The sequence below is a fragment of the Dreissena polymorpha genome, chromosome 12, assembly GCF_020536995.1.
Source record: "Dreissena polymorpha isolate Duluth1 chromosome 12, UMN_Dpol_1.0, whole genome shotgun sequence".
Taxonomy (NCBI): domain Eukaryota; kingdom Metazoa; phylum Mollusca; class Bivalvia; order Myida; family Dreissenidae; genus Dreissena; species Dreissena polymorpha.
In genome coordinates this window covers 19,855,408-19,878,261 of record NC_068366.1, presented here as the reverse complement: position 1 = coordinate 19,878,261, position 22,854 = coordinate 19,855,408, and the positions used below count along the sequence as shown (strand labels likewise).

General features: G+C 33.3%; 1 protein-coding gene across 1 annotated transcript; it reads right to left on the bottom strand.

Annotated features, from left to right (window-relative positions):
- Positions 1-5,891: 5,891 nt before the first annotated feature.
- Positions 5,892-21,129, bottom strand: LOC127854108 (uncharacterized). The gene is made up of 4 exons (XM_052389108.1): positions 21,089-21,129; positions 12,165-12,547; positions 10,773-10,838; positions 5,892-7,014 (listed from the first exon to the last, which is right to left on the bottom strand). Exons 2-4 carry the CDS (start codon positions 12,529-12,531, stop codon positions 6,713-6,715), a joined length of 735 nt encoding a protein of 244 aa, XP_052245068.1. The 5' UTR covers positions 12,532-12,547; positions 21,089-21,129; the 3' UTR covers positions 5,892-6,712.
- Positions 21,130-22,854: the final 1,725 nt, after the last annotated feature.

Here is a 22,854-nt window from a genome sequence, read left to right as displayed (position 1 = left end):
TTGAGAACCATAAGAGTTCTTCTTAACAAGGAAGATTATAGATAGCTGGTCTTTTGATAGTGAGAAGTGTTCATTCAAAACTAATTGATGTCGGAAGCATATACAAAACTAAAACAAAACCATCATTGTGTTTATGCACTTGAATAAGTATTTTTTGGAAACAAGTTTGTTTTCAGAAGATTCACTATGTACAATTATTATTGTATTGTTATGACAAAAACACTTGTTATGGCAAGTGTATAGCAGAGCTCCAGATAAGGGTCGTATTTTCGTAATTACGAATTATTTTCAAGTCCGTTACGTATTTATTTTAAAATCTTGTCGTACCATTAAGAATTACAAAATCAAGTTACGAATATTATTTTTACATCGGTTCGTCTCGATTTTTATTGAGTTCTTTTCGCGTATTGAAGATCTTTGCGGTGCTTATACAGAATGGTTATTGGGTTTGTTTAACAAAGCGCATTTTTTCCAATAAAAGCGGCGTATACAGTCTATCTGTCAAAAAACAATGGCGGCGCCCAGAGAGCGTCCTAAAAAACTGCAAAGCGTCCAAAAACACGATTTTAACATATTGTACGCAAAGTGAGCCGAAGTTAAATGTTTTGAAAGACATTATAGAAAAGATCTTATACGATGCTGTATGTTCAGTTGCCGACACAGTCGGAAAAGCTAAACAAAAACGCGACACGACGGGTCCAAATTTAAACACAAAAAAAACATTGAACGAATGGAAGGGACAAGTCCCGTGGCTAATCGTTGAAAAGATTGAAGGGGAGACCCGTTTTAATTGTGAAATATGTAAAAAAAAGCAATCTAAGCACAGTTTTGGCATATAAAGGTATTTGAAAAATAAAATTGTATAATACTGAAAAGACACAGTTGAACTCGTATAAATAAAGTTGCTAGTATGTTTATTTTGATTTTTTTTGCATGAAAATAACCATTAATATTTATTTTTAGGTCATTTAGAAAAAATAAGAATTATTTTCCAAAACTTAGTAGTAACGTTAAGAATAAAATTTCAGAGTTAAGAATTCTTTTTGAAAATCTGGTAGTAATTTAAGAATTTCACAAAACCTTATCTGGAGCTCTGAGTGTATAGTATATGTATGCAAACAAAGGAGATTGTTTTTACCAGTTTTAGTCAAATGGCTTGGAAGGCAAAGGCACCCAGCCTTTAATAAAACATCGTTGAATAGAAACCCCGCTCACAACACTCTGCCATCGCTTACACACTTAATTATGAGTTTGTATTCTTTCTTCCACTCCCAAAACACAAGATTGCCCTCCCCAATGAATCCGTTGTATCAGATTGTCCTGTCAAAGCTAACATTTCACGTATAGTGTAATGTTGTTCATCATGTACACATTTCTAAATACTGGAAACAGATTTAGCTGGTATTGTTAAGTACTGATAAAAATATGGTATCTGATAACTGATGTGTAGAACGCATTTTGCAATTGTCCTGTAAGGCAATTAAAACTGCAACAAATGATACTGCTTTCACACCTAAAAATTCATGCCAAATTATTAAGATCAAAATACATTAACAAAAATAAACTGTATACATCATGTCAAATGAACATCTCATGGAACAAAGTACAAAACCGTATGCATTGATGCTGATCTAATAGTAACAAAATATGAGGTCGCCGTGACAAAAGTGGATATACTGTCTGCGTAGCAACCGGGGGGAAACAGATTGTATCATCACTGTTCTTTCTGCGCCAGGCAAAGGTGGATTGCTTGAAGCCACGTGGCTAAGGAATGTTTCATTACAACCGCGATCCTCTGCGCTATTTGTGCTCGGAATAACTCCTACCAGTAACCATCGGTTTTTTAAAGTAAATCATGAAATATATTTCAGCGATTCTTTCATATTTTTGAGGAAAACACGAGAGACTGTGTGCTGATACTGAGAAGTGAACAAATCTGGAACATAGTGACAATTAATATAGTCATGTAAATACTATCCCTGGAATGGCTTTTGTATTTTGAGTCGTGGAATTTTAACATAGTTTGTTTTTATAGTATGCGATTTTAATATGTGTTTACAGTTTGCACACAATAAAGAAAACGTAGCATCAATATATGGACAAGACCTTAACAAGACCTTATAAACTAAATCCATTTTGAAAGTAATACATTTCGTTTATCAGACAGATGAAAATAATAATGGTGTCGCTTTTTTAATTCGCACAAAACTTATTCAGTGTTTGTTTAAGAAAAATCTTCCACCAAAAAGTAGGCTTATCGAAGTTTCCAATCAACAGAAGGGAACAGGCCAGCAATGTCATGTGACCGATCACTACCACGGCAACATGCTAGCAAAGAAGCGTGACCAAAAATAGCATAGCAATAGTCCAGCAATCCCGTGCTTACTCAAGGCTATTTACTATTAGTATTTAGACAATCACACTCTGCAGAGATGGGTCGGACGTCAACAATCGACCTGCTGCTGTCAAAACGGCCCGAGGGCCATTATGCGGCTAGGACAGATTATAGACGTCCGGCCCAGCTCTGCCGTGTTTTATCGTTTATATTACATATCATCCTTTGTTGTTCATTCACTCAAATTTATTACCGAACCAGCTTTCCGCTTTCCGAAACACACCCGTTTAAGCTAGACTGTTTAGGGACAACAATTTGGACTTGATGCTTTATTTAACAGTAAGTTATTTTGAAAAAAAAATATCGAAAGAATCCAAAACGTATTTCGAATTTGTGTTTGTCATGCATAATTGGAAACTTCGGAAGAAATAAAATCAATCGCTCGAAGCAGCCATTCAATTCTGTACATCGTGTTTTGGTCAGAATGGTTAGCATTCGATACAGTTTCCAAAAAAGTAGTGTGGTTTAAAACAAACTTAGATAAAGGGACGAAAGAACAGAAAATGGAAGTACATATCATTGTAATTTTATTTTTATAAGCATCGGATTAAAGTTGTTATTGATGTAAGCGTACTTAATTTAGTTTTTGTTGACTCCTGTTCAAGCTCAAACAGCGTCATCATTTCCAGTTGCAAACGATATTCTAAGAATCATACTTTTGTGCTACGTTTAAATATTATTAGTTTGTATTTATTCGTTAGTTTATGACTTTATTTTATCAATGTTGGCACGATTGTATTTGGACGCCATTTTGTTCAGTTGAAGCCGCGCGATCAGATTCTTTTCATATATGAAAACAATCGAAGCGGCTAATTTATTATAATTATCATAATATAAATGCACACGCGTCAACTGTGACTGATTTAAAGCATGCACAATGGAAAAGGTCTACAACTCTACATAAGATTAAATGCAGAAAAATACCGAGAAAACTACTGTTATTTACATCCTCTGACACAGAGATGATCAAACTGGTTTACATTATGACGTGGTATTTTTTTAATAAAACTAAAAACAAGAACATCTGTCTTGGTAAGCCTTTATTTAAGGTTTATGAACTCTTCGTGATTCCAGTTTTAAACTGTGTTAAAGATACTCAATAGAGCAAACATAAAACTGCTTAAAATGCTATTGATATTAATAACGATTGGAATAAAACAATCACAATAGTTTAAAATGAAACATTGTTGTAAGTGTAATCGCATTTTTAGTACGTACCAATCGAAAATCTGACTGTAAGAATTGGGAGTTTCCACTTCAAAACAAAATGACTGGATAAGAAGTCAGTTTTGTTCACATTGTGAAAGGCGTTTCTTGCGAGTTTGTTGAATACAACATTACACAACACACTTGCGATACATCCCAACGAAATATTACAGGCACGCGATATTCCCTAAATATTATATATATTGATCTTTTGTAACATTTTCACATATTCACTCGTCAGATTCTTTTCGTGTTGTCTGTATACGAATATATTTTATATTAGTTATGCATACCATCTGCATCATTAGTTTTGACAATTATATTTACCCGATATTTCTTTTGGTCATATATTGCCACAGGTGCTCTTACACATTGAACGTTAACGCTCTTTCGAATTTTTTCATCCGTAGATAGTTAATGAGAACAGGTATTAAGTATTTGCAACCTGACTGATATTTAAGACCATGTTTGCGTGAGTAAAAGAATATTGTAATACACCAAGGGTTACTTTTCAAAAATATATGTGTAATGGATTTATGCATACACTTTCCAAAGAAAAGTACTACGCATGTAGTAAAATATGGTTTGGTTTATTCAAGATACATTAGACAGTACACATGTATGTCAAATATATTTATACAAACAAAATGCAAGTGGTCATCAATAAATACTAGTTCAAGGCATGATTGATCATATACAAACTATATTAAGTTCTTTACATATATTGTTAAAATAAACATGTATTTCAACATACTGTTAACATAAAAAGCACTATTGACAGCGAGAAGTCAACTTTTCTGACATGTATATTTCTCAAAATAATATTTATAGACATTTCTTTGAAAACATGCTTTATTAACATAAATTGCTAAATTTCTGTTGATTGTTTGGTTATCAGATTGCATTAAATATATAAATATTGGAATATTTGGTCTTTTCCAGTAATATTGCTTTTGTATTTTTTTCTAATACAATTGTATAAGGAACCTTCAAACAAAAAAAGAAATGCATCCTCCAAGACATTGCAATGTTGACATTTTCTTTCCTGTATGGTATAGATTCTGGTTAATGCTATCTGCTTGACTCTATTTCCAATCTATGTGAAGATACTCTTAGTCGGCACAGATTAAATCTAAACTTATCAATAGTAACATCATTTAAATAAGGCTGGAATTCAAATTTACAAAAAAATATTAAAACTTACTGCTCTTGATGAATTACTCAGTTTAGACATCCAATTTTGTATTAAAGCATCATTTAATCTAGATTTAACAAGAGATAAAAAGCACTTATCATCACCTACTCCTTGGTTTATCAATGCATAATGTAATCCCAGGGACTGCAACAAGTTACAAACGGCTTTAGCCCATGTGTGCATATTTGGTTTACTTATCAAACTGTTACACATATGTAAATGTATGTACTTAACATATTTATGGTCTTCTAAATTGGTAACTTTAAGCCAATACCTTATTACATTGACTGCACGTCTAACAATTAAGGAAGTTCTACCAAGTTTTCCATACACAAAATTATTTTGAGTTTCAATTTCACACCTAATAATTTTTTTTACAGAAATTTAAATGTACTCTCTTAAATGTCATGGATTCATTTAAGCCCCAGATTTCTGAGCCATTATCTAAATTGGTAAAACAAGTTGATCAAATAACTGTAATTTGGTCTGAATATTGATTTAAGGAAAATTAAGTAAATATGAATTTAATTTGAAAACTGCTTTTGAAGCTAGCCTTTATATGCAGAATTCATATTTCTCCATAATTGTCCCCCTTTTAAAAAAATCATAACTTTATTTTTATTTTTAATTTACACATAGTTCCACCTATCACAGTATTCTTCCAACAAGCACAACCCTTTATTAAGTTCTTCCTCTGATTCAGCCATAATAATAATTTTTTTGCATATAGTAACAGAAACAATTTCAACATTCAAATATCAATCCCATTAAAATCATTTAACATATAATGTTCCTCAAGGTCATTCATATAAATAGAAAAAAGGAACGGTGATTTTGATTCACACCGTCTCACTCCTAATAAACAAGAGAAGTCTTCATTACTTATTCTATTACCTAATTTGATTCTTCATTTCACATTTACATGCATAGATTGAATATTATTTATCATTTTTCCTCGAACTCCTAGTTTCAAAAGTTTATACCAGATAATATCTCGAACCAAATAATCAAACGCTTTAGGGAAATCTACAAATACAACATACAATCTATTTTTCATTTATTAGATAATTAATAACATGTAATACAAACATATTACCCATGTTTTGTCTTAAACCTGCCTGTGATTCTATATATACATGATAATTTTCTGCCCAATTATTCAGTCTATTGTTAATGACTTTAGTAAATAATTTCCAAAATGTATTTAATAATGTAATCCCCCTGTAGTTGTAAACATCCTTCTTACTTCCCTTTTTATAAAATAAATATGTGTGTTGGATTAACATGAAACAAACAAGTAATACCTTAAAAACTTTCAAATGCTAATTCTCAGCTCAGCTTGAACACATAAACCGGGCATTGTTGTACAAACATTATACAACAATTTTTTTACGATGAATATATTTACGTCCTTCGCGTTATTTATATACAACAATGTGAACTCCTACGTATACTTGGTAAACTGGGAAAACATGAACACACCAAATCGACTGAGATAAAAACATTTTAGCTAATTCGCTTTACGATAAAACACAGTAAAATATTTGTTACTATATTTGTTAAAATGTTACTGTTTGAACTCAATTATAAATGAATTGCGAGGTGATTCAATCAACAGTAAAAATGAATAGTCTATTTTACGCAGAAAAAGTAACACTACAGAAGTATACGAATCAAAAGATTGTCCATGTTCATGTTCACACAAATATACTTATTGTTTTTTACTTTTAGTCCATAACTTAAATATCTTATCAATTTCAGCTGCACGACGAGTAATACACATGATAGGACTTGGTAAACTGGGAAAACATGTCACCAAATCGACTGAGAAAAAATATATTTTAGCTAATCCGCTTTACGAAAAAAAAACACAGTACAATATTTAATTTTAAAGGCATTGGTTTCTAAAACATTGTTCAGAGCAGTTTCGGTCTTATCATCGCATGAATTTTGAAAGCAATTGGGGTAATACACACGATAGTGCCTTCCCCATTTGGGCATTTTCTTCCAACTTCGAAATATAGCTTGTCAAATCCCTTGTTTCCCAAGCGTCTAAGCCACGTTAGCTGAAAGACGTACTTCGTCTGCAGGGTTCTAGGGTCATCGAATGAAATGCATCGATTTTTCACCAACATTGTCATAACACCCTCGATACCACAAAGTTTCGCCAACACACAAGGCTCCACAGTAACCGTAAACCGTTCAGCTTGATCCGATGCTAAGAAATCAAAAGTATCATACAGAAAATAGAGTTATGTTTTGATGTATCAACTGCAATATCTTTAAAAGACAGCTGATGTTATAAATTTAAACCAATACAATTACATAAATAAAGAGATTGTCAATTAAACCTTTAAATAAATCTTTAATCATCTGATATAAATTGCCATGTTTGTTTTGCAAGATAAAAATCATCTTTTGCATAATTGCAATTAATTACAGGTATCTAACACATTCTGCCGCATAGTAACAAATAATATCAAAGCGCTGAAGGCACTGAAGTTGTTCGCTATTGCATAATCTTAGATGCAACTCAGTTTTCAAAATTATGTATACCTTTTTGTATCGCAAGTTTGAAATGAACACAACCCATTCAAGTTTATAAAAAGTGTGTCTTAAAGCACAGGTCGAGATGTGGGTGCACTGTTAATCCTCATATTTATGTTATAGAGATAGCTTAGACAAAATAACAACATTATGTCTCTTTTTTTCGCAATTGGTTGCTGCACTGGCAACCATCTTTAGAATTTTGGTTGCCTTGCTAAAGAATAACAAGCCTAAAAGCATGTACATTTTGTGTTATGTGTATCTAATACTGTATTTATTTATTTTTTAATTATTGAGCAACAATTTTGCCGACATGACAGACTTTTAATGCATTATGTCTTGTTGTAAGCCGGAATTGAATCATTTCCTAGGCCTACTAGATCCATAGTCGCCAATTTGTGTTCTATGTTTAATTTGACTGAGTTGTATCAAACTTTGAAAAAGCTAGTTGCCCTGGTTTTTAGCCCAACATTGATGAAAGTGTAAAGATGATTATCTTTTTTTTAATGTATTACTCCCATGAACTGAATAAATGGCAATTTATCTTTAATTGATAGTGTTTGTTTGAGGGTGGCTTCAATGCGCAGATGCCATTCCAGATACAAATGATTCATGGAGTCCAGAGTGTCAAAAGCGAAGAAAACTTAACAACATCACTTGACATTAGTTCATTTTGCATTTAATTTTTTTGTTTTAACAACTTTATCAGAATTGTATAGCTGATAAGCAACCATATAGACATAAAACCAATTCAAACTTTTTTTTTTAATTTCAGTTATTATTGTGGCGTTTATACATGTGACTGATCATGTTTTAGTTGTTATTGTGGCGTTAACATTAATTTTTTACAAACCATCATCTTTAACAATTACAGTTGTGCAATATTTCTGCACCATGGTCCAGCCATCTGGCCTGAATGCAATATGTATCAAGAGGCCCTGCTGGATGTGTTTTATTCCCCAGGCAGGGTGATGAATGGTACTATTGGCAAAGCAAAACTACATACTTGAGATGATTGTCAAGAGTCATCGTGTAATGCAAGACACGTGTATTCAGCTGGCGCATATAAAACAGCGTACCTTTACTGCTTGGTAGGTATTTATTGACGAGTACATGCATATGTAAATATTATAATCATAATGGAATCTTATATTAACATTAATTCAGGAAAGCAACTTCTGATATGATTATAATTGTGTGGTTACCAGTACGACAAGCGCCCCTTGTTTTTGACAACGATGTGTAAAGTCATTGAAACTTTTAAATTATTTTCTGCTGAGTTCAGTAACAATTTTTATGCAACACAAAAGTTGTATTTTTCATAAGGATATCATGGTACCTTGGAAAAGAACAATATAAGGGTGAATATCTGTAACGGGTTTGTTTAGTGTTGTTTGTATTAAGCTTAACTTTTCTGTACATTAAACTTTCATGAATAAATTTTGATGAAATAATTCCAGGACTTTCCAAGCACATGTTCTGTGTATATCTTTTTACTTTATTTGTATCTTTTACATTGTAATATTAGTTGGAAATTGTTTAGAGCTATGATTGTCTTAATTTTGTACATGATCTGATGAATGACTCTTCCAAAACACTTTTTACTGTCTGTTCATGTCAATCTAGTCAATTAATATTTCTGTGTGTTTTGTTTAAACGATTTCGGAATATTTTGATGCAGGTTACATCCATTGAAGTATTATTTCTTATGGTACAAGTAATCAAAAGTTTAATCTTGTAAACTGTTGCAACTCAGCCCTGCTTGTATATATGAACATTGAAAATGATACAGTTTTGAATACTTGCTGCTCAAAGTGTCATGTTTAGTTATTCTTATTACTTTGATAGTACAAGAAACATACCATTGTAGATCTCGTGCATTAACAGTTATTTTAATGTTTGTTTCGATGTTTTATTGCAGTTTCTTACCGCCTCACTGTCGCATGTACTAACAGATGTAAATAAGCAAACACACTTTCAGGCGAACAACTAAAATCCTTATGAAAAGATAAAGTAAGTTTTTTTATGATATACTCTTTGAAAAATGTGTACAGGACTTGCGATTGACACGCATTCTTTACACGGTGAGCATTTGTGGTAATATTTTTTAAACTTCAAGATGGATTAGTAAGTTACAGTTCAGAAATACTTGATTGTGCCCACATTGGAAATATTACCTTTAATTGTGACCGCGACCTTTGTGCTAAGCGAAAGGCCATACAGGCAAAAAGCAATCTGCAATGTAGTTGCAGCTTAGACAAGCTGTACAATTAAAACTGTGATCTGTAAGTTTGACCTTGACCTCGGAGCTAGCCACCTGGGCATTATTCGCAACCCGCTGTCTCTACATGGTAAATTTCATGATAAATGGTTATATTTGACATTTGACCTCTCAGTGTGACTGAGACCTTTAGGTGCACAGACCTGTTATTAATGCGACACTCTATGTCCGCATAGTAGTAACTTTTAGTTATTTCTTATTTAAGGATGACCATGACCTTTGATGTATTGAGACGGTATTACACGCGACACGTTGTTTTGTAATGGGGAACATTTGTGGTAAGTAAGTGTTTTGCACGATGAATGCCAAATTTAGGGTGATAAAAATCTATTGTAAGGAAAAATATGACGTATCACCTATAAAGATGACATTGGCCTTTCATGGCGGGATTGGCAAAAGACACGTCGTCTTGTGATTGTAACAATATTTTAAAATTAAAAGATGAATGACAATGATACAGTCGGCAAAAGCTCTGAAGCACGCACAAACCATACACTCGACCACTGATACAGCTACATGAAGCTTTCCACAAGCGGGCTGGACAAAGATCATCTAAGCTTATAACAACAAGATCATATATTTTTTATCAAAACATATAATAAGTACAAAATGTTTTTACGTTTGAATCCGAAACAATGATGACTATTACGCCATACTATTATTTTAACACATTTGTTTCAATCATTTCGCTTGTACATTTCCGACAAGAATACATAGACCGTGAAAAAAACTTTCTGAATATTAATTATGTATAAATGAGTTGTTTTTCGACAGGCTTGGTAAGGGATCGAAGAGATGGTTGACTTATGTTGACTCAGTAACTTCATTTTCGATAATGAAGGTAATATGGGTTGTTTTTGATATTTATAAATTTTAGAAAGTTATTTTACTGATTTGTACTTTTTTAATTAGTTTAGCCGTATCTGAAGGTAAATATATTTTAGACACAATGACAAACAGTTAATTAATAAGAATAATTACCAACGGAATATTCTTCGTATCATTATCGGTCCAGTACAATTATGTTGACACATTTGATGTTTCTGTCTCATAGTACCATATTGAAAATTTCGCGTAACTTGCGGAGATTTCAACTCGTACATACCATGTTTTTAATATTTGTCATATTATGTATATTTCAGACTCACATAGAGATTCCAACTGGGAATCATCAATCGCATCGTACACGTGTTCGACGGTTCCTCCGCTAGCTTCTGTAATAGAGATTGTGATCAAAACAAGGTTGACGATGGCACTAGGGAAGCCTATGAAACATGTTTGAACATGAAAAATGAATAATCAGAGCTATTATGTTCATTGTCAAATCATGGTTGTACATGGTACTAAGGCGGCAATAAACAACGCGGTCTTTAAAACGTTAAGCCATGGTAAATTACAGGACCATTCAGCATAAATTATCAGGGTTATAATTGTCAAACCATGGCGGCAATAAACATCCCGGTGTTTCAAAACAGGTTTGGCCATTGCAGTTTTTGATAACCATGAAACAAGTTTAATCAGGGCTTTAAAAAACCCATTGTCGAGCATGGTCGCCAAAGCGGCAGTGAACCACGGCATTAAACATGATTGATCATTGATATGTCTTGGTGATAGGAGGGTCAACTTTTGTCTTTTAAACATGGTCGACCATGGTTTTAACATGATCAACCATGTTTTAACTGTGTAAATTTCTCTGGGGTAGCGCAATAAAAAAGTTCTCGTGATATAGTCAAGTCTAAAGATAGTGATTAAACAATTGCTAACCATGGACAATAAACCACGCGATCTATGAATCAGGTTTTATCATGGCAATTTTGTATGACCATGAATCAGAATCAATCGTGGTCTTTAAAAAGATCATGGTCGACCATGGTCTAAAAAGTTGTAATAAGCCACCCAATGAAACGTGGTTGACAATTGATAAAACATGGTCATTTCAATGTAAACCATGGTCTTTTAAACATGGTCGCCCAGGAAAATCAGGTTAATCCACTACGTATGATACTTACCAGAAATGATAATATTGATGCATAAAGCTGTGCACAACGCTAACTTTATATATTCTCACGGTGCCCGTTGTTTGCAACACATATTTGCAATATTCATCTACATTGCTCGTACTGCTCACACGTTAACTGTTATTTTTTTTTGCGACCATATTAAATTGATTCCTACCACTCAAAAGCTCTGGCTGTCAGTATTGGATAATATACAAGTTCAATACATGCCTAGGCCTATGGGAACTCTCTGTTTAAAATGTCTTTTTTAACGGAAGTTTCGTTGAACATGATTGCTGGGTTAAAAAGTATTTACACGGATTTCAAAATGATACTGTCTGCTCACAATTACTGGTCGAAAATATGGTGTAGTTTTTTGCGCACAAATTTGCATGGATCATTTCTATTTCTCTTAATAGTGTTATAGTTTTTAATTAATGACTTAGATAGATTGCACCTGTAATAGCTTAACAGTATATATTTTTATATATGAAAACAAGCAGCAACCACTAAAGTGATTATAAAATAAACTAGCCCACATACCTGAAGAAACCATCCGTTTTTCTTTTGTTTTAGCCGCGATGTTTTCATACCCGACCTTCTCTTTAGATTCTTCTTTGCGATTAGGCTGCTCATATGTATGCACCCCTCGTCCACTCTGTAGGTCAGCTGACCATTTAGCATTCATGGCTGAGCTAAGTTCTTCATCTGTGCGCGCGTAATCATATTCCAACTTCGTTTCATCTACTTTAAGGATGTTATGACCCGCAAGCAATTTCATATTGTTATGCAATTTCACACACGAATTGCATAAACGTTGCGAGCATTGCTCACAGTAAAAAGTGGCTTTAAATGAAGCATACTGGCACATTTCGCACATGTTGTTCATTCCCTCTTTACTAGAATTCATTTCTCGAGCGTTTGTCCTATTCAAATAAACAAGCACATGTACATGTCGGAGACATATATACGACACAAACCTGAAACATTGTGAAAGTAAGCCGGAAATTAATTGTAATTGTACAACACCAATATAAACATTGGTGTTGTACAATTACAATTAATTTCCGGCTTACTTTCACAATGTTTCAGGTTTGTGTCGTATAAACAAAACAACAAAATACAATAGAAAACTATTATTATCAGAATAAAATCTGCAAAATAAAACAATAGGCATTTCAAAATGTTCATTTGGGAAACAAATAAAATATATTGTTTACCAGGTGTTGAATGTATGATGTTTTTCGTTGAAAACGGTGTTCTTACAGGTATATTGTTTGTCTGTGAAAAAGTTGATCTGACCGTCATGTGTTTTGTTATTTAGATGTAACGTGCATGTATGTGTGTTTTACTACCTAATCGTGATGTATTTTATGCCATTTTTCATTCACCTGCTTTGAAATCAAACCCTATAGAAAGTTGAAAATGACAGCCATTATAGCATCAAACAAGAGATTTCGGAACAATGTCTTTCGAGCGGTTCATTTAAATGTTAATAAGTGTATGCAAATATGTTGCGATAATTATAAAACTCAAACGCAATAAACGTACTTATTGATGCAAGTATGATTGTTGATTACAACCCTTTATGTATGTACAAACATGTATACTTAAAGATATAAATTACCAACAACACAAATAGTAAGGTTACACAATTTTACATTTAGCATTACATTATGTGTGAATTTTTGAAATCCGATCACTCAAATATAACAAGAACATGCTATATTTTTCCATTTTTTTATTTATAATCGTTAAATTGTCAATAAACGTTACATGTTTTTGAAGTGTTTAACTTTTTCAAAGAACTTCTTCATAAATTGCACGGTCGAAATGGAAGCTATTGTTAAGCTAAAACAGATTTCAAGACGTGCGTTCGAATATTTTGACATTATTTGAGTTAACGTAGTCATATGTGTTAGCATATATAAAACACAAAGTAGTGCCGGTGAAATAAATAAAGGAGACTTTAGTCAAAATCCGATTTCGCATCTTATGATATATTTAAAAACACGCTTTTAAAGTAAAGTTATTAATTGGAAATGTTAATTGCTTAGACAGGTCCTGTTATAACAAAGAGGCGGACTGACTATAGAGATAAAAAAGCTTATGTTACGGGGAGAAATGCAGCAAGTTGAATGGCAGGATATGTTCTTCATCTAAGAGCTGAAACTTCAATTTGAATTCTGTTTTTTACTATTATAAACATTTGAATGTGTTTGCGTCTTAAGATTTTGCTCCCAAACGAGCAATTGCAATTCCGGTGGCGTTGTTTAAAAAACAAATTAATGAGAAAAACTCATATATGCCTTCTCGTGTATACGATTTTAAGTGGAAGTATTGAATTTAATCGCATAATAATCCTCAAAACGATTCAAGTGTGCATTTGCTCGATGCCACAAAATGTTTGCGTTTTGCGCCTTTAAAAAAAAGGACACTTGGACAGCAGTGTCTTAAAGCGTTTATGTTCGATCTTATTGCATTTTTCTTAGCATATAAAACGCTGATGAATCAAAAGCTATAATAAAAATTCAAGAGAAGTAGTGCAAGAAGAGTAACGAAATGATTTGTTTACGGTGCAAAAATATATTCTATTTTACTAAAGAAAACTTTTTCATTTACACAAATACACGTACTCCGTTTGGAAATTCTTATTTGTCTGTGTAGATTCGTTCATATGATACATTGTCGCAATTTGATTCTGCAACAAATATATGTTAAAGTGTTGGTATCGGTGTTAAATTACGGAATCCGGATAGTGCAATCTATAATATATCCCTTTTTTATCAAGGGAGACACACGACATACGAAGCGATACACGATATTTTGCGTGATAGTCGCGGCGACGCACGATATTTTGCGCGACAGTCGCGGCGACGCACGATATTTTGCGCGATACACGAAGCGATTCGCGAGAATGTACCACGAAATATCGCCTTTGTGATATAAAGGCGATATATCGTGTTTAATATCGCATGTCGCTTCGTGTATCGCGCAAAATATCGTGCGTCGCCGCGACTGTCGCGAAAAATATCGTGCGTCAACGCGACTATCGCGCATAATATCGTGTATCGCTTCGTGAGTCGTGTATCGCGGTCTAATTTCAGACCGCGACACACGACACACGAAGCGATACTCGATATTTTGCGCGACAGTCGCGGCGACACGCGGTAGTTGTACTGTTCAAATTTCGCTGTAATAATATCGTCTGTCGACTGTCACGTTTTTTAAACGGTGTTACATTAATTTTTAACCATTTATTGTCAATATGGCTGCGTCCCCTTTTTGTCTCCGCTGATTTTTTTAAAACGCGACAGTCGACAGGCGATATGTACCACGAAATATCGCCCTTTTGTAGGTAGCTCAAAAGGCGACATATCGTGTTAAATATCGCGTGTCGCTTCGTGTATCGCGCAAAATATCGTGCGTCGCCGCGACTGCCGCGCAAAATATCGTGCGTCTCCGCGACTGTCGCTTAGTATTTCGCGCAGAATATCGTGCGTCGCCGCGACTATCGGGCAAAATATCGTACGCCGCCGCGACTGTCGCGCAAAATTTCGTGCGTCGCCGCGACTGTCGCGCAAAATATAGTGTATCGCTTCGTGTGTCGTGTCTCGCATTCCATGGGCGACGCACGAAACACGAAGCAACGCACAATTTTTTGCACGGCAGTCGCAGCGACGCACGATATTTTATTATTCAAATATCACCCATATTATTCTTATCTCGTGTATCGCGGTCTAATTTCAGACCGCGACACACGACATACGAAGCGATACTCGATATTTTGCGTTATACACGAAGCGACACGCGATATTTGTACTGTTTAAATATCGCTGTAATAATATCGCCTGTCGACTGCCGCGTTTTCAAAAAATCAGGGATGACAAAAAGGGGATATTTTTACGTCATCAAGCATGTGCATCAAGCATGGACGCAGCCCTATTGATAATTAATGGTTAAACATTACTGTAACACATTACTGTAAAAACGCGACAGTCGACAGGCGATATTATTACAGCGATATTTGAACAGTATACATTTCGCGTGTCGCCGTGACTGTCGCGCAAAAAATCGGGTATCGCTTCGTGTGTCATGGTCTGAAATTAGACCGCGATACACGAGATTCGGATATTTGAATAATAAAATATCGTGTATCGCTTTGTGTGTCGCGCAAAATATCTTGCGTCGCTTCGTGTTTATGCGTCGCCCTTTGAACGCGAGACACGACACACGAAGCGAAACACGATATTTTGCGCGACAGTCGCGGCGACGTACGATATTTTGCGCGACAGTCGCGGCAACGCACGATATTTTGCGCGATACACGAAGCGACACGCGATATTTAACACGTTATATCGCCTTTTGGGCTACCAACATTATATATTTTTTTTTTTTGGAACAATATACAGTTTGTTTCATTAATGTGTTTTACATTCATTGGGTATTTTTATACTTATGTTAAAAGGTTTTCATTGAAATCGTATATACTTGTTTTGACTGATTTATGTGCACGGTTTGAAAATGACATAACATTCATAAATTCGGCAATTATCTTACTATGATATGCAGGATTTCTTAGATGTTATTACCTTTTTATGTGCTCGCTAGTGATATTCAAGTGCATAAAGATTATTTAAATACGCGTCTAGCAAACAGACGTATATGGAGAAGAGTGTATGGCTTTAGAGGCTTTAAAGGATATTAAATTTTTTAACGATTTAAGGCACATAAGACAGACAGACAGACAGACAGACAGACAGACAGACAGACAGACAGACAGACAGACAGACAGACAGACAGATTTTTTATTCAAGACTTATATCATATATATACGATATATACATCGTCTATATATATACAATCGCACATATATATTGTCACGTGATTTAATACAAAAAAATAAATAAGCAGAAAAAATATGTTAGGTACAAAAAAACAACACAAAAAGCAAAACTCGTGGTTTTAAAAAATAAGATCGTTACAAAAGCAGTTTGAAATATATTACATACATCTTACGTATACAGGAGATGAATATATTATGACATATCATTTATCAGTCTTGATCGTATAAATAGCGCGTTTTTGACAAACAGTGACAGATTAATAAGTTCCATTTTATCCACCGTTTTTAACAAATTCAAATATTTATAAACAGATGGTTTGATATAATAGTGTTTTTTTTCTACAATCATTATACATAGGGCAACACAAACAGAATGATATTCATCCTCAATGTCATGTAAATCACAGAAAATGCAGTGTCTTAAAGATCTTTCCTCTACATTTCTAGCGTATCTACCCGTTTGAATTATCAAAGGGTGTACAGATAAACGTAATTTACTAACATATGCTCTTAATGATTTAGGTAGAATATTTAGATGTGGTTCATATACTAGAGAGGCTTTAAAATTCCTATACATATCCATCATAGAGTTTTCGTTCACAGCATTGTACCATTTAAGTTTAAAAGAGTCATCAATTCGTTCTACATTTAAATACAAACAAAAATGATTTTATATCAAAAGCATGCGCATTTTCGAATACATCTGGAAAACCATAATCATTTAACATCTTTTTAACATTATATACACAATTTGTGCAACCCTTTTCACAATATCTAACTGCTTCGTTGTATACATATTTTTAAATAATGTTGTCGCTTGACTGCAGCTTAAACCAATATTTAAGTATACGTACGTATCTATGTATATAAAGCGGATATCTCCCAAGTTCGCCATACACCATATTATTACGTGTATTAAGTCTAACTTTAAATAGACGTTTTAAGAATTTTAGATGCAGCCTTTCTAATTCTTTTGACTTAGTATATCCCCAAACTTCTGCTCCATAATTGATGATAGAGCCAACAAAGGCATCAAACAATTGACAAAGAGTACTAGGCTTCAAATCATAGTCCTGACATTTACAAAGTAAAACATTCATGGCATTAAGCCCTTTACCAACTAAATATTCTTGATTAAGATTAAAACTACCAGTATAATTTAGAACAACTCCTAAATAGTTAAAATCATTAACAACTTCTATTGGCTGACTATTGTAGGTCCACTTCTCTGAGGTCAGTAATCCACCTCGCTTACGAAAAATCATAATTTTGGTCTTATTTATGTTAACCTGCAATCCCCAATTATTGCAGTAAGTGTGTAAATGGTCTAAATGGTTTTGAATTTCTGTTGGATTTTACCTATAATAGCCATGTCGTCAGCAAACAAAAGTAAGAAAATCATAACGTCATCTAAATTTATGCCTGCATTAATATCATCTTGGAGATAAAGTTCCAAGTCTTCAACAAAGAGAGAAAATAGCAAAGGGGACATAACCTCCCCCTGACGCAAGCCTACTGAGTATGAGAAATAATCAGAAAATGAACTTAACACATGATTTAACATTGTTATACATATCTCTAACAACTCGTAAAACTTTACCCTGAATTCCCGATTTAAACATTTTCAACCAAAGACCGTTTCTATAAATAGAATCAAAACATTTCAACATATCGACAAAAATAACATACAAACGTTTATTTTCAAACATATAGTTCTGAACTTATGACTGAAGTATAAATATTGCATCTACAGTTGAACATCCTTTTCGAAATCCGAATTGGGCGTCCGAAATAATGTTATATTCATTGCAGACATTTTTAACTCTCTTATTAATAACTGCGGTAAACAGTTTAGAAAGACAGCTTACAAGTGTAATACCTCTGTAATTGTTTACATCTGACTCGGAGCCCTTTTTGTGTAATGGAACAATAATACCGACTGTCCACGCTTCGGGGAACACTCCAGAGTCTATTATCTTATTGAACATATCACTCAAATGCAAAGCTAAAATGTCAATAGATTCTATAAAGTATTCATTTAACAAATTATCAAGTCCATGGGCTTTATTCCGCTTAAGTAGTTAAACGGCTTTTACAACTCTTCCACAGAGATAGGTCTATCTAGCTCCGGATAAGCGTTATTCGGCAAATCAAAATTATTATGTTCATTAAAAAACTCAGATTCATCATTTTCACAATTAAAAATATTGCCCCCCTAAGTTCTTAAAAAAGTCTCGAAAAGCATCTAAAGGTATATTTCCAGATTTATTTTTAGTTTTTGTTCTAAATTGTTTCCAAAAATCTCTCGGTTTTTTTCTTTTAAGATCCTCAATTTCATTCATTTTCTTTTTGTAACTTGCGTTTTTCTTTTTCCGAATAATACCTTTATAATGCTTTTTACGTTCACATAACAATATACGATTTTCTTGCGACTTATCTAAATTGAACAGTCTAAGGGCATGTAAATAACTATTGCGAGCTGTTTTACAAACTGGATCAAACCAATTATTTCCATGTACAGGTGACGTACTAAAACGAACATGTTGTTTAAAATAACATTTTTTGGCAGACAAAGGCTCTGCTATACTTCTCACTGTATACGTAAACTTATTAAGCATAGTATTTACGGATTCTCTATTCAAACAATCTGTATTTTGTATAATTTCATTAAAAGTTTCTAAATTGTCATAGATACCAGAGCGAAAATGCTCCCGTAAATTGACATTCCACTTAAACTTAATTTCTTCATGGTCAAGTATAGTAGTAGTAACATTATTACAACACAAGGTAAAGCGCAATGGTGCATGATCGCTCCATTCATTAAAACCATCAATATAAAAATTGTTCAACTGTGACATATCGTGATCATATGTCAGTAAATAGTCAATTACAGAACAACCGTTATGTGATAAAAAAGTATGGTGGTTTGTATTAGCTAACCGCCCATTCACAATACGCAAACCGGTCGCTTCACACAAATCTAATAATTTAACACCGTGACTGTTAACTGTATGGACCAATGAGGCCCGTCTAGTACTATAGTCGGGGCTATAATCAACATCGTCAACAATACAGTTAAACTTGTCATGGATGATAAAATCACATTTTTGCCCAACTCTACTATTAAAATCACCACATAAATACACTGATCCACATTTATCGTAAACGCTTAAATCGATTTCCAATATATTGAACAGATCAGCATTAAATGCATTATAAACGGGCGAGTCATCGCCCCATATATAAGCACCACACAAATATACATCTTTTTCTATGTTAAAAAATACATGATCTAGTTTCACCCAAATAATAGAGTCAAGGTGATTTTTTTTACAATTCCTATACCATCTTTTAAACGTTCTCTATAGTAAAGTATAACACCACCACTACTACGCCTAGCATATTTATGTTGAAATTTTCTGTAAAAGTTATGTGAAATGTAACCATTAAGTTCAATATTACTGTTAACATTACACCATGATTCATATAGAAAACATATATCATTTTTGGCTAAAATATCAACAAAAGATTTACATGATTTTTTGTCGCTGTCAAGTCCATGTTAAATATGTTTTAAATACCACACATTGGTAATATGTATGGGCAACATTATTTCCGCAATGAGGTCAAGACGAAGAGGGTTTCTCCAGTTACTGAATACTGATTATATTTGAATTTTAAATGATATATTGCACTTTTGCTATACCATAAATAAAGTAAGAGTACGCTCGCATGCATGGACGCACGCACGGACGCAAGCACACACACGCAGGCGCGCACGCAGGCACAAACACAAACACGCACGCAAGCACGAACGTACGCACGCACGCACACACACGCACACACACGTAACAAGTAAATACATATCCAGAAAAAGAACTATTATTGGACATTTTAGCTATTGTTTAAACTTCGTCCTGACTATTGTGAGTCTTCTAAGCTTATTATTTTTCCCTGTATTCGGTTGCATTCAGATATTTAGTCTTGCAAAATCCACTATTATGTCGCACGCAATCTATTATTCGGAGCCTGATACTTAAACAAATCAGGCGTTAATATAAAAATCGCAAAGCCGTATAAGCAAATATAAGTTAAATATGAGAATTCAAATGATTCATCAAATTCTGAATATTGAGGAATGCTATAGCTGTTTACAAAGTGTTTTACTGCAGAATGTCTTATACACAATGTTATGATATATCTTATTTGTTAAATGTTCAAGCTAAATTTCCGTTATAATTGGTGAGAGATTCAATATGTTTCAATGTGCTTTGCTTAACTTGCTTGAACTTATTTTTTTAACTCAATTGTCTGTCTTCTTTGTTATTTCATTATTCGTCCATTTTCTGTAGATTGTTATTAAAGTATATCGTTTTGAAATATCGGTTTGAAATATGTTAACTATGTTAATTTAATATTGGTGCTACTATTTGGAAAATATCATTGTCTTTTATGTGTAACGTATAATGCTCTGGTCGTTATGTTCGTAAATTGGTAAATAAGCAGAAAATAAATGTCTTGTTTAATTTGTTGATGATATATTAAGCTTTTGCTTGAACATAAACATAAGGAACAAATCCGAATAATAAAAATTAACAACTAAAATAAAACACAAACTTACTCAATGAAATTATCCAACTAGTAATATGTTGTGTTTGTAACGTTTGAAATCGAAAGTAACAGAAATTATTGATCAAAGCACAGATAATCTCAATATAAGGTTTACATTAACTTTTTTTTATAGTGATAATGAATGGTAAAGTAAGCATTTCCGCATATTAATATTGTGTTTCGTGTTATTTTTTTTTTTTTGAGCGTTATGTTTTTTGTAAGTAATACTATTAAAAGCGCATTTATTATTTCTTAGTTTAAAGCTATTTATTTCTGCACGTTTCTTCTAAAGCCTATAACTTGTTGAATAACTATAGAATTGATTTTTTCTGTGTGCAGCACCCCTGTCTGGTGACATTAAGCACGCTGGTAATGCGGATACTTTGATAACAGATGGCACTTCGATAACAGAGAACAACAAAAGCCACGCGAGAGAGAGAAGTTCCTAATTTTTTTCAAAAGTTATGTCCTAAAGATAAGTTTTTGGGACAAGGCACATGGTCGACTTGATAAATGGTGTATACTTTTGTATTGGGAAGAAAAAAATCACGGTAAAATAGTAGATTTGTGCCCCAAAAAATACAAAATTCGGTCGAAAAACAGCATAAACGGAGTGAACAGTAAACATTTCAACAAAATAAAACTACTTAGAAATATTGCAAGAAATTGTTTGCTATTCCAGCATGTGGAGTAATCAATGTGATAGTATTCAATGAAATATTAACGAAGAAAGAGCATTTTTTAATAGGTGGTATTCATAAAGTTGCGGATACTTTGATTCCCGATATAGGACACTTCGGATAACAGAGACTTCCAACAAATTGGGCACTCTGATAACCGAGTTTTATCATCTACCTGAAATGCATTTATGTATATTATGTCTGTTCTTACCAAACATTTTGAAGTACGAATTAATTTGAATTTTCAAGTGCGACACATTGGGAATCTATGCATAACGTAATTACATACACATGTGAAATATAACCAATGGCGTTGTTTGTTTTAAAAAATCTCGTTACTATTAATTTATACAATTAATATTATAAGTGCAATTTTAAATAAGATTCAAATGCTTATTTCTGAAGTAATATATTTAAAATGACAACCGGAAAAAATTGTCTACAAAATGAACTTGTTTTTTGTTGGTAAATTGAGATTCAGAGAGATTAAAATATAACGGATCATGTGGATTAACACGATTGTGTTTAATTTTAATTATAGCAGGCCTCCAGATAACGGGAGCGAAGGACATTTGTTCTTCATACAATCCTATGTAAAGTAACACTAATCTTGGTGAATAAGATGCCAAAACAAACTGTCGCTACTTGCATAAAAACTGCGCATTCATTAATAAAGTAGACTAACAAGTATATACTGGTAAACACTGATGAGAAAAGCGATTGAGAGTTGATAATGCGGTCTACATGTGTCTTCATGATTGTCACATCTTGTTTTGAAAATAAAATAAAAAAACATGAAAAAAAAAGAAACAATACAAACAATCATGCTTAATTACATTTAAACCTTATCTCAGTAAAATCATATTGAGCTTACTAAGTGAAACATCAAAACAAAAAAAAGTTATTTAAGGGGCCTTTTCACGTTTTGGTAAATTGACAACATTAAAAAAATATTTCAGAATCGCAAATGTTCGTTGTAGTTATTATACTTTTTAAGAGACAGTAATACTGAACAGTTACCATGCTCTAAAATATCCATTATATGCATCTTTTGACGATTAAAAAACCCTTAAAATTATAAAGCATTGCAACGCGA